General features: G+C 42.3%; 1 protein-coding gene across 2 annotated transcripts in view; it reads right to left on the minus strand.

Annotated features, from left to right (window-relative positions):
* The window catches only part of fstl5 (follistatin-like 5), a 169415-nt gene that overhangs the window by 139076 nt on the left and 16629 nt on the right, over positions 1 to 13710 (minus strand). For both annotated transcript variants that reach the window (XM_037077779.1, XM_037077778.1), the window contains exon 2: positions 2376 to 2517. In XM_037077779.1, the coding sequence (XP_036933674.1) occupies positions 2376 to 2517 (142 nt within the window). The remainder of the gene's footprint in view (positions 1 to 2375; positions 2518 to 13710) is intronic.

Below are 13710 nucleotides of genomic sequence, written 5' to 3' on the forward strand. Positions count from 1 at the left end.
ACTAAAGCTGCTTCTTTCACCGGTAAAGGTTGTTTGACCAGTAAAGGTTGTTTGACCAGTAAAGGTTGTTTGACCAGTAAAGGTTGTTTGACCAGTAAAGGTTGTTTGACCAGTAAAGGTTGTGTTTCTGGGTCCAAAGATGACTGTCCACCATTAGTCTGAAGTTAGAAATGATGCTTCTCAAGTTTTTTTTTTTTTATAATTTGGAAAAATAAAGATCAATTAAAATTTGAATTCAGCCAAATCATGAAAAACGTTCTAAATCTAAAAACTGGAGTTTAAAGTTTTGGGTTTTCTGAAACATTTTGGATGTTTGATGGATCTGTGGTACCTGGAGGGTGGCGGGTCCGTGTGGACTGGTAGCTGCAGAGGTGCCAGTTCACCTTCTGACATCTCTCCATACATTAACACATGTGCATCCACGTTTCCTGGGGAGGTTACTGTCCAAATGATTATGAGCGATACTTCAGATCACCATAAGTCATAATAACTGACACACTGCTGGCACTTTCCAGGCTTTAGAAGCTTTAGCTAAGTGGCCTAAGCAATAATAGTAGTGTTAGTGGTATTCGCTGGATAAAGTCGCTAACCTTGATCTTCATGAATGACTGATATGTCGTACTAATCGCTCTAAGAACGAGGATTAGCTTCCTGTTACCATGGAGAACCGTGGGTCCAGTTGAGTGCCAGAACATGCTGGAAGTTCTGGAGACTGGGAATGAGGAGGGAACGTCCCGTTAGTGCACGTGTGTCTGCAAGATCACAACAAATATCAAGAAATCTGCTGCAGTGAAGCTTTCATCTTTAAAATGCTTTAAACGACGTGTATCAGTTTCCCCATTTCAACAGGAGTGTCCGTCTTTCCTGACAGACGCTGCAGATCCACTAAACTATCAAAGAAAATTCTGATACGAGGCCTAAATCAGTTACACAGAAACACTATCGATCTCTGAAATCTTACACCTAAAAGCATAAAACACACAGACTGACCAAAGACACAATTCATACTCCAGCTTTACAAGATAAAACTGTTAAATCTCTCTTCTCTATCGCAGGATGTGTGGGACCTCAAGCTGTTGTACAACGTATTGATAATAATGGTGCAATCTCACACTGAGCATTAATGAATGTTAATTAACAGTAAAGAAAATACATCATCTTGTCCTTAACGACTGAGTCCAGCCCTGTACAGGTGGTGTTGGATTATAAAGCCTCTTGGAGGGCAGAGGTGTTATCTCTGCACTTTACTGGGATCATACGACAGGATTTCTGGGTACTGAAGTTTAAATCTCTTCACTTCCTCAACTCGCACAGTTTCCAAGGTAGCTGTGGCTCGAAATAAGCAGAACTCCCCCATATCTGATATATTCAGCTCATGTGCTCAGAGAGCATCTCTCATCTGAATAAATCTTCAGTCTTCAGCGAATTCAAAAGGTCAAAATGTGCTTGACCGCCGTGTTGATTTGACATGTTTGCATGGCTGCCAGCTCCTCGCTCGACTCTCATACAGTCCAGTGACGTTCCCACCATCTGTTCTCTCTGTCTCCATCTTCTTTACTTCCCGCCCACCCTTCAGTGCCGCTGTCGTTTGTACGCAGACGTGACTAAGGCTTCCTGAAACAGACCTTAAACACAATATTTAATATGAAGATGACAGATTGCCCTGAAGTAAAAGCAAACATAGAACTATTTTCACTTTATTGTCACTGCTAATTTATTTATTTTTTTATCTTGACTTGGACAGGGAGGAGAAGTGTTTACTAAAGAACAGAACTGGAAAGAGGGCTTGTGGGAAATGTGTTCTGAAAGACCACAATCCAACTAATGCCTCCTGATAAAAACACTTCGCTTTCCACAAAGTCCCCGTCTGCCAAAACAGTCAATTTATCTCCCAGTCTGGCTTTAATTGATCCATCTCTGCTACTCCACTTTTCTGGAAATGAATCAGACAAAAAAAGCATAAACATCACAGGAGTTGAGAGCATGTTCCAAGTTCAGAGAGAGAATGTAAGTCATACAACATTAATCCCAGCTCGCCCCGTACCGCCGAGTCAGGGAGCATCCAATGACATCTTTTACTTTAAACGTTCAGCTGAAGTGACATCCAAACCTCCTCACTTCATTCAAAGCTCATCTTCCTCTTTGCTCAGCTGTGCCTCGCATTAATCTGATAGCAGTGTGTTAAAGACGGTCCCCTGGCACAGAGGGAGGGATAATGAATCATCAAGTATTTTTCAGTAGGCAAAAAAAACAACAACCACAGGAGAGTCAGCTGATGCAGGAACAAAGTGCCACTGTAATTAGTTTCATACTTGGCAAAAGCACATAGTCCCTCTTGTTACGGACAGCAAATGAAAAAAGACGGCGATCAATACCTTGTGTCGGAATCTCACGACTGGTCGATAGGGCGGCGACCTGAACTCCTCCTTGTTGGGCCTCCCGTCGGAGCCCAGCACAGCGAGCCCCAACAGTAGAATTGCCGCCGACCACCATGTGGCTGTCTTCATTGGTCTTCTCCTGTCAAAAACCAGACGAGAATGAGTTTTCTTCTCCAGCATGCTGGAGGTTCAATACTGGTTCTACAAGACAATACATCAAGTCCACCACAATTAGTGTAGACAACGTGAACCGCACAACAGTCGCTGGTTAAAACTAAAGCTATCAATACGTGCCTTACACTTGGCGAATAGATTAGATCTCCTTTGAATCAATTACAGGGAAATAGACGTCATGAGAAAATCAAGATAAAGAAGACAAAGAGCCAATATATTAAGGCAATTAAAGTGAGGGCTTTGGATTAATTAGGCTGAGTGTCTCAGTCAAGCAACTGTGATGAGGCGGAGAGATTAAACAGTTTCCTCACATCCGCACAGAGATGCAGCCAAAATATATTTATATAACAGGGGGAGAATATTCACTTTTCACCTCCAATATAACAGCATTTTCAATAATTGATTGCACTGTATATAAACGAGTTTGACCTTTGCATGACATGAATTAAACAAAAACAGTTGTTTGTGGGAGAGAAACACACGCCCCGAGTACCAGAAGCAGCAAAGTGACAGGAAGTCAAAATGCACAGAGAAGAGGATTTGTATTAGCCGGCACTCTCCTACTGCCTGACACAAGGTTTAACCCACGCGCACACACACACACACACACACACACACACACACACACACACACACACACACACACACACACACACACACACACCATACAGACAAACACAAACGCACAAGCTTTATGTTAAAATCTGCATTGTGTTTGCTGCTTCTTATTTTCCTCTCTCGTCTTTATCTGTATTTATGTCTTCAGTTCTTTGTGCGGCATGTCGTGGAAATTCCCTCTGCCAGAAGCTTTACAAACACATTTGACTCGACTTGACTTGTTGATTTTCACACACAAACGCCGAGCTGTACTTTCTGAGCCGTCTCAAGCCACCAGCGCCTGCTCGTCATCCTCCAGCAGAGAGGGATGACTGACAGCAGGATGGTGACCCTGCTTCCTTGTTCCTCTGGAGTGACACTGAGTCAGACAACAATGGCTGTGTTGTGGCAGCTCTGTGGGCCCACATGCTATTCACTGGAGGTCAGAGGTCATGCCTGCAAAGTGGTGGGTCACTGTGATGTGTCGGATGAAGGGGGAGCAGTAAAACTTTCTGAGCTGACACGTGCAAATGTTCACTTTGAAACAACTTTTTTACTTACTGACTGAAACATAAATCTTCAATTAGAAGAACAACTGTAGACTTGTAACGGTGTCACAGCACCGACAGCAGCTACCAGTTGTTTTTTTTGTTTTTTCCCTGTTTATTGAAAGGAAGGTACGACATCACACCTGGTAGAGTCGACCTGGTTTGAAATACACAACACTTGGTGGTTGACGGTGTTGTTACATCATCACAAATCTGTGTCTCGTTTTATCTAATGTCTTGGTGTGGAAGGGAAACTGAAACTAGGGACGCATCAATTAATCGGCGTTAGCTTCAGTTTCAGACGATGTGTGTGTCATTCACTAACATCTTATCAGCAGACATTCACTGATGCAGTGGCTGATATTGATCTATTGTGTCTCAGTCATTTTGCTATTCAACCCAGCCTTCCCTCAGACTGCAGGTATATACTGGACTTACATCACTGCGTCCACAATTCTGGCAACATACCGTGTTCACATGCTGAGTGCAGTTTGTCTTCATTTTGATCTCAACAACACACCTGTAAAGTTTCAAGACTGCATCTTTAACAGTTGTGTTGCTATTGTGGTGACAACATCTGTCCAGACAGACACATAAACACCTGGATAAGTGCTCAAAATCAAGTCTGTGGTAGTTCCTGAAACAAAAGGTGTCTCCAGGACCACATTTTGTTATGATGACACACACACTCACACACACAGACTCACAAGATGAAAATAATACCAGCCAGCTACGCTGTCGTTGCTGGTACAGATCAACAGCTGGGGTAGGCTCAGAATAGTCTGCTAGATTCAACGCCCAATTTCCAGACTACTTCTTTAACCTATAGAGACACTGACATTTAAAAACCAATATTCTCTGTCAAACACAGAGAAAACTTTTTTAGAATTTCAGACGGTTCCTCAGAGCAAAGCAAAATGTATAAAACTGAGACAAACAAACCAGCTGAAGAAGAAGAAACCAGTGTACAGGTTACATGCAACACATTAGCCTGTGGAGGCGCTGAAAGTAACCTGATAATGAAATGAGCAGGAAACTTGTTTCCAGAGTGCAGAAAATCATAAAAGTTCTGAACCTGACAAAGTAATTGTTAAACATGTGGTGATGATCAACAGCCTCGCCAGCCCCCTGCAGACATCATATAGTCATTCTGTGCCGTGGGGCACTAAAAGTCCTACCTACTGCTTCTTTAATGTGATCATGTGCATTCTCTGTGCATTTTAAAACTCTTCAGATCCAGGTAGGAACGCTGCCTGCAGCTGCTGCTGCTCCACTTCTCTGCTAACAGTCTTTCCGCCACACTAGGTGGATTACCATATCTGCTAGCACAATCAATCAACTTCTTGCGGCGTCCCGGTGTTAAATGGGTTATTAATGGACTAACTTTTGGAGGATGCTGTGTCAGACACAGAGTCATATGCACAGTTTTCAGAAGTTTAACTGCATCATACAGTTACTAGCAGGGGAATTATTACAATCAGACATGACTGGAAACAACTTTCAGCTTGTACTACTTTTACTACTGAGTCATTAGTAAACCTCGCAGTCTAAAGTGCCAACTGTTGTTCTGTATTTCATGGAAAGAGAAAACTCCCTGAGAGAGCAGAAGCTGTCTGTACTCTGGATGTAATGTACATTTTGAACAAATTGCTGCTGCTCCGCACAGCACAGCACAGCACAGCACAGCACAGCACAGCACACAAAGACGTTTTTTTTCTGAGATTTTGTAGCCAATGGTGAGTTAATGTTCGTGTCATTGAGTCTACTTTTCTTTTCATCTTGTGCACCATTACTGTTAACAGAGCTTTGGCACAAAGACAAACTACACAGATCAAGAGGAAGGAAGCAAAATTGAAGAAAAAACAAACGGCCACTGCAGAAATCATTAACGGCAAAGACTCAGCATGTAGTGCTGCTGAGAAGTGTTTCGTATATTTGGTCCATTTATATAAAACCGGATGGACTTAATATTGGAAACATTTCACAGCATAATGCGACGCAGTTCAACGGCACCAACTGCAGCATCGACTATGAGCTCACAGTTCAAAATCTAAACACAAAGACTTCATGAAACGTCAGTGCTGATCTGTTAGACTGCTTCAGTTGTAGCTGGGTGGAGCTTATACAGAGGAAACTCAGTGTTTATCCACCAGAGATGTGGACATTTCTCCCATCAAGATGTATTGTGATGTGCACATTGTACATAGATGCAGTGACAGAGTGTAATCAGGAGTTAGTAGGCAGTTGACTTTGTTGATTTTCCGGCATCAGTTTGGGGCAAGTGGACATCTGGGCTCATGTCCGACTATGAATCTGCTGGAAAATGTGTGTGAAATCTGCCTCCCAACAATCGACAGCGATGTCAGCTGTTTTCACCTGAAGCTGTCGTGAGCCGCCATCAACAAAACACAGGGAGCAAAGCTGAGCTAAGAACTGAGGAGCTGCTGTCAACTTAGAGAGAGACGTGTTTGTGATGTTTGCCACATCAAGTAAGAACCTTGTCTTAAAGCTGGCATGTTAAAATAATATCTGTATATAGTGCAGCACATTAATGCACCGCAGACTGATACTGGTATTGAAAATGCAGCTTTTCATATTATGGACTGTTGTACTCTGATTCTTAGAGGACTAAATAAAAAGGCTTTTAGTTTCGAATGATGTAACTGCTTGTATAGACTGATGAATAGTAGCTGTGTGCAGTAATGTAGCAGCTTGAGAACGACACACATTGAGATGCTTCAGGATACATTTGGGAATCGTGCATTCAAATTGTTGACAGGTGAATTGTAATCGTGAGGCTGGTGAACATTCAAACCTCTCAACATTCACATAATTCACCCAAAGTGAAACTGGGGCTCCAGGTACGGTTCTCCAATAAAAGCCTATACACAAGGTGTATGTGACTCGGTTAAGCTTTGACACTGACGGCCTGAAACACAAACAAGAAGTCGACGTCCCCTCCGGTAAAGAAAACAGGTGCACATGATGTCATAAAGCCTGGAGTTACGATGGACAAGGTCAGGACTTTAAGCGAACATTGCCTTAATTTGACTGACATCAGCTCTCATATATTGTGTATTCACTCTGTGTGTGAGAGAGAGTCAGAGTTCATGTTTGAGTAAATACTCAAAGTCTTTATTTATTAGCCTTGAAAGCACAGGAGACAGAAGCCGTCGGGAAGTTTTCCCTCGCCCCCCTCAGGGAACGCCATCATAACTTTGGCTTGTGGTTTTAAATTCCCCGGAGCACGTCTAAGCTTTGGCATTGACTTTCAAATGAAGACTACCTATTTCCCACTATGTACACAATGCATCATGTCTTGACAAGCTCACAGCCGCTCTCCTCTAACCCCCCCATCCATCTCATTCAGCAGATTTCTGCCTTTCATTGCACTGGGCAAGCATAACAAACAAGTCCATACAGATGCTGCTACAGACACTGTCTGTGTCCTACCTGCTGCAACACACTGGGAATTAGCTGAGTTTGAATGAATGCACACACTGTAATTTACTATCAGCTGTCATGCATGTTTAACCAAGTCATAAGCCTGGAAAATAGGAATACATTATTAAACATGCCACACATTTTCCTGACGTTACACATGATTTTCCACCAAAAGGCCTTGAATCAGGAATACTAAACTCCCACATGACTATTAGTCAGCTTAGACTAATTCTGAATTATTGCTGATAACTCTTCAATTTACAGCTTTCTAATTACAGTCAGCTTGTCTCAAACGTAATTAAGCAAAGCCCCTGAGAAATCAGGAATTCTACATATGGCTGATGGTCCACTGGGAACACTGAGTCTCCTCTGTTTCTCCAGTAGACAGTACGGTACGAACGTAGTCGAGGCCAGAGAACATATAGTTTCAACAATCACAACAACATATGGTGTAAGTGAAGAAACGCCGGCCTTTTGCAGAGAGGCACCAAACTCGCTGGCAGTGTTCAAACTGTTTTAGCAACAAAAGCTGCAGCCAACGCTTCCCTGCAGCATCTGTTCTCCAGCAGCAGCTCCAACGTCTTCTACAAAGTTTCTCAGTGCAACTAAACATTTCCCCATATTTCTCAACAAAGTGCAAAAATCAGGCCTGAAACAGAAGCGTCGATGTCATGAAATATCGTTTGTTAAAGAAGTGGATTCAAATGTCCAAACCAGCAGAGATTTATAGATGCAATTCAACAAAACATCACTATAATCCCTATTTTCTGTAAAACACACCTGTTAAGCCTAAACCATAGAGAATAGTGTGCAATCTGTCTAAACTGCTGCCACTAAATTCAACCTGATCCTGTTTTCTGGTACCTTGACATCTGACCTGTCTGAGAATAAAGATTGAAATTAAATCTATCCTCCAAACTGCTCGTTCACAAACTTCTGGCTTGTGACCCGCTCAAAGACATTCGATGTCCCTGTGTGTCATCATCAGTTTAATATTTCCTTCTGTTTTCAATGAAAGAAAGATTTTAGAATTCTGCATTAAAACATCTTTTTAGAGTGAAAAAGGTGGTGACTGTAAAACACGACCTCATCTGTGAGCATCAGATACACTTTGATCAGCAACACTCGTTGTTAAATGGTGCAACGTGAATTTGTCCACAACCATTTGTGTTGATTCATGTAACTCGACACAGGTGTGTACTCAGTCCAGCCAGTTTGATTGACTTTACATTAGCTGTAAACTAATCTGTTAACCAGCAGCAGGTCAGGAGGTAAACCGGCCTTGAAGGATCAGAGGAGAAGCCGGCGTGACGCTGGTGTGTTTCCTCCAGCTGAGCTGACTCCAGGCGACTTCCCTCCGCTCGGCCCGGCATCCCCCGAACACTCTGCATATTCTGTCTTTGGTTTTGTTTCGATGGGGAGAGCCTGGAGGCAGAAATCACTTATTGTACGTTTAACTAGTCACAACAGGTGAACAGTGAACTCAGACTGTCTTGTTCCAGCAGATGGACTGAGAGAATCCAGAGATAACTGACCTGCTCAGTTCAGTCACATGCTGTGTGCAGTGTGCAGACTACAGGATTTATCGCTATTTTATATTTCATCTATTTCTAACTACTAAAGCTGAAAACACGCTCGGCTGCCATGTTCTGCTCCTTTAAGTCGTCATGTTTAGCTCCCAGTGAGCTGTGCAGAAACAGTGAGGGATGTTGTGCACAGCTCCGGAGTGTGAGCGGGTTCATGAATGAGGAACGGGGCAACATGCATGTTCAGTCGACTGACCACGGCCAAACAACCTATTACACACTCTGACTGTGAGGCTGAGTCCTGCTCAAGGTCACTGTGCTGCTTGAAATACTCACATTACATCAACAGTGAACTGAACCTCCTTCCCAACACAAACCAAACATTTGTCCATGAGTGTGACTTATTCATCCTGATGATCAAAGTGCTGGAACTAATCAATATGTGACAGGTTATATTCACACATATTAACACAATATATTTCTGGAAGCTTTTCATTCACTATCTTGAAAACATAGATAAACCTGTTATATTATTTTTTATCTCAGTGCGTCACATCTTTCAGGCGCCAGATATCCTGTTATGAAGTACACAAGGTCACACTTCTGCCACATTAGCTTATCTCATACTCTCTGCCACAAAACAAACTGATGACTGATAGAACAGAGAGACGCAGCGGAAAATGCTTTGACTTTCCCTCGCAGATAGTGTAAAAATCAAAAGCTGTTCTGCAAGACACACCATCTTTACACCAACATTATTCTGTCTAGTTTTCTTTAAATGCAGTTTTTGCAAACTGTGTTTGAACCCTGCCGAGTGTTGAAATGACATTTGAAGAGTCATTCATCGTTTTCCTGTGGCAGCAACTTTTCAGCCCTATCGGCAGGTATATCCAATTTTTTCTGTAGTATAAAATGCAAAGTAAGAAAAATAACCCCTTTTCTTTTTTCCCTGTTATGTTATCTGATTTGCTGAGCACGCATGCGGTTACAGAAATCACCCTGCTTCAAAGTCAGCCAGACTTGCAGATTTACACCAGGGAGCGGTGCAGTACAATTAGAGGTGCTGTAGACCTGAGCTGCTTACTCAAGCCTCAGTGCCTTGCTTAACAGTCCCACTGCAGTGTGATGGATGACAAGGTGATCCCAAGTTGCCGTGAAGAGTTGAGCTTTTTGTTGTCCTTAAATAATTCTGCATTAGCAGCTTATTATTACTGAAGAGAAATAATCAGCCAAGCTTTGCTCTGAGCTTCTGCTTTCCTACCGAGGTAAGGAAATGATGTTCACTGAGACATAAGACGCTCCGTCAGAAACAAATACGTTTAGATCAGAGTTCATCTGATATTAATGAGTGAAATATAAGCAAATGTATTTATGTCACTGTAAAAAACCCAAATAAAGAATAGCCTGCTGTAACAAATATCAAAATGTTACTTTGCATAAAAGTACAAAAGTATCAGCATCAATAGAAACTTAAAGAACATGTATGTCAAACATACAGTTCACTGTATGTACAGTAAGCAAGGTTCTCTGAGTCAGAGTATTCAGTTGTATTTGATTTATTCTCTCAGTCCTTCAGTATCCTCACACTGTGAATTGTAATTCTTTACTCTCGAGGTTGATTAATATTCCTACAGTTTGTATTGAATGTTGCATCCAGCACAGCAACCTGCAAAGTAGCAAAGTGCCACCGTGGAGCTCTTGTAAGAATAAAAGGTTCTTTAAACAAGGGTGAAAGTTAGAGCAGGGAGATGTTTTAACTCAAGATATTGGATTTTTTTTTTTTTTTCTGCATATTCGTCTGCAGGAGAAGGTCACGCATTTCAAGCTCTGAATTATTTTGCAAATGTTCAGTGACACACTGTGTTTGTTTGTCTTGCAGACACATGAAATAAGGAGACATCTTAAGATTTTTCTTTTGGTTTATTTAGTGGAGTTTGCTCATGATGCAGACTGAGTTCTCAGAAGTTCTAAATCTGTGCAGTGCAGACTGAACAACGTCAGACCAGATGAGTCGTCCTGCTTCACCTCAGTCATCACAAACATGGACTAAATGTGCAGAGAAGAAGGTTCACTTCATGTTTCACTGTATAACTGCATGTGATGAATAAATATTCTCCTTCAGATTTTTCTCCATGTTTTCAAATTCTCTGGGTTGGTCCCTGCAGTAAAAAAAAAAAAAAAAAAAAAATCCTATCTTCACCAGACTTCAGTCAAAACGGATCCCTGCTGTGCAGCTGCGAAATTGGGATTCGGTTTGGGGCACATGGGCCTGTTTCAACTAGCAGGGATGCACTGGTGCTCCCAGTTTGCTCCGTAAACCAATGATTTCCTGGAGAGGCTTGTTTGAAATTATTCAAATTGCCATCGAGGTCACTGGAGGGGAACTTGAAGTCAGCAGATAAACTGCTCTGCCCCCCACAACACCTCCCCGACCTCGTTCTCTCTCACTTATGTCACAGCTGCCACCTCCATGACCTCCTGTGGGCAGATCTCTTTAAGCACGCTCAGCGGTATTTCTATGTACAGATCAATTTGGTTGGAGTACTACGGTTTGTCTCTGAGATATCTGGAGAACACTGGAGCATCTGCTGTGTGTTTGCTGCCCAAGCACCCTGCTGCAGCATGTCTTATTTGGCAGAGTTATCGTGGCACTTCTCATGCTCGTATATCCCCGGCAGCACCGTACACTGATAAAGGACTCCTTCAAGTTCAAAGCACGTCCAAAACCACAGGCGACACACTTCCCCCTAGGGTAGTGCTTCCGTTTGGTCCTTGTTCTTTCCTTACAAACGCACAAAAAACTGTGCCAATCTCTCAGATGGAGCAGTTTCCTGCAACAAAGGAACAGAGGGATGACTGTGAATGTCGTACATGGCTAAATGAGTCTTCTTTCTAGTATTCATGTTATGCCCCTGCATGAAACCTTCTCTAGAATTCCTTACAGCCTTCGTCTGCTTTGCTATTATTTGGAGGAAGCAGGCCGACGTCAGCTGCCTTTGTGGTCCATTTATGATGAAAATGAAACACTTGATGCTTGAAAAGAATATGCTGAGAATGTTTTGCAAAAGGTGAGAAAAAGCATTTCGCTGTGCTTGTCTGATAGTTCTGGAGGAGTAAAAAGCTGCAACAACTCAAGCAGACCGTACCACATTTCATTCTGCAAGACCAGCAGTCAGTGAGTCAGTTAATAAATGGTAAAGTGGGTTCATAAAAAGGGGCAGCGCTTGCCTAGAGGTTAGAGAAGCTGGACAGTGAATGTAAGGTTGTAAGCTTATATGAAGCTCATATAAGCTCAGAGAAGCTGCGTGTTTGAAGTAAAGGGGCAAAAATCGTTTCCCTTCAGAAAATACTGCTGTGATTTCTCTGGGCGAAACACTCGACCCCCAGGGAGGCAACAGTGGAACCAAGAGAGTCAGTATCGCCTCGCTTCTTCGGAGCAGAGGTGACTGTGATGTAGAGAGAAGGTAGAGATTTGTACAGAACACGTTCCTCATGACTTTACATGATACACTGTGCATGTACAGTATGCAGGCTATAAACCATAAATTGAAATCGAGCTCGTACACCCACATCAGACCGGCTGCACACTTTAGTTCTCGCAGCAGTGACACCTCTGATGTAAATAACATCTTTTCAAATCAGTCTCGGGGCTTCAGAGACTGTGGTTCTGCTGACCGGAGCCTCTTGGTGTGTGTTGGTTTTTGTAATGAGTCTACCTCAGTTGTTAGTTGCTTTAGTTTAGTTGCTAGTTAATTTTTGTGGGTGAGCTTCTCCTTTATACATGCTGATTCGCAGTGATCCTCTCCAATCTCTGTGATGCAGACAGGCGGATCAGAGACGATCATTAAAACACTGGTAACCTGTGCTGGTGATTCATTAAAGGCAGAAAATCTGCCGACCTGTTTATTTGGTTTCCTTGATGTTTGCCAAACGTTGCAGCAGAATCCACATGAATGAGTTCACTTTATTTTGCTTCCTTTAGTTTTAATGTCTCATGCATTATATGTACCAAGACAGTGAGAGGACACTGTTGTTCTCATTGTCTGCTGTCAGTCGTTATTATTGTACACGAGAAGCAAATATTTGTTTTAAATAAATATTATTCCTTTTTATGTCTTTTGAAACAAAAAAATCACCTATTACTTTGTCTTGTATGGAGATATTCCAACAACAGAAGACAAACCGATCCCGACTGGAGGTCCGTCCTCTCCAGAGTTTCTATTGTTGTACGCCGTCAGTTGTCATGGCGACGGTTTTGTTGGCGTGCGAGCTCAGCGGCTGTAATGATTTCATCCTCAGCACGTTTCAGACCTCTCATCCTCAGTTTAAACGCACTTCTCTTTCAGAAAGTCCTTAAAGAACTGCGGATTAAATGAACCACGTCAGAAGTTTTTGAAGCGAGTCAGTAGATTTTGTATTGAATACATTTTGATGCAGTAAAATAGATCTGTCTTCACATGTTGCAGTGGTGAGGTAAAGAAGTGAAGATCAGCTGTACTGTTCTGCGTCTGTCTGGTTTTAATCATCGTCTTCTCTCGCTGTGTTTTACGACCGTGCAGTTAAGTGTCAGTACGCTGCTGATCTGACATCTTCAGGTTTTTGGCAACTGCTTAGGAGCTGCTCAATCTTTGTTGCTAACATTTCGGCAATCACTTGTCCAATCTGGCCAAAACTGTCACATGTTTCTGTCACACCATCGCAGAATGATGTTTGAGTCTGTAGCTGTGCTGGTGATGCGTTCAGACTGCCGCTGCACATGATAACTGCACAGTCCTTCTGTTTATTCCAAGCTGTTGCAGCAGCTGTAAACATAAAACACATTACAGTTTGCCAGAGGATTTTTCTGAGAAAAAAAGAGAATATCTACTATAAAGCAGGTGCTTCCAATCTTAAATGTGAAAGCTGTCATGAAAGGATATTGGTTGACTCACAGTTGTGTGATATCAACCGGCAATATGTGTAAAACATGTTTTCCTCTTCAGCAGGAACCTTTCCATGAACCCAGGAAAAATATTAGAAACTTAAAGAAGATCTTTTCTGTTA

This window comes from Acanthopagrus latus, chromosome 18 (genome assembly GCF_904848185.1).
Source record: "Acanthopagrus latus isolate v.2019 chromosome 18, fAcaLat1.1, whole genome shotgun sequence".
Taxonomy (NCBI): domain Eukaryota; kingdom Metazoa; phylum Chordata; class Actinopteri; order Spariformes; family Sparidae; genus Acanthopagrus; species Acanthopagrus latus.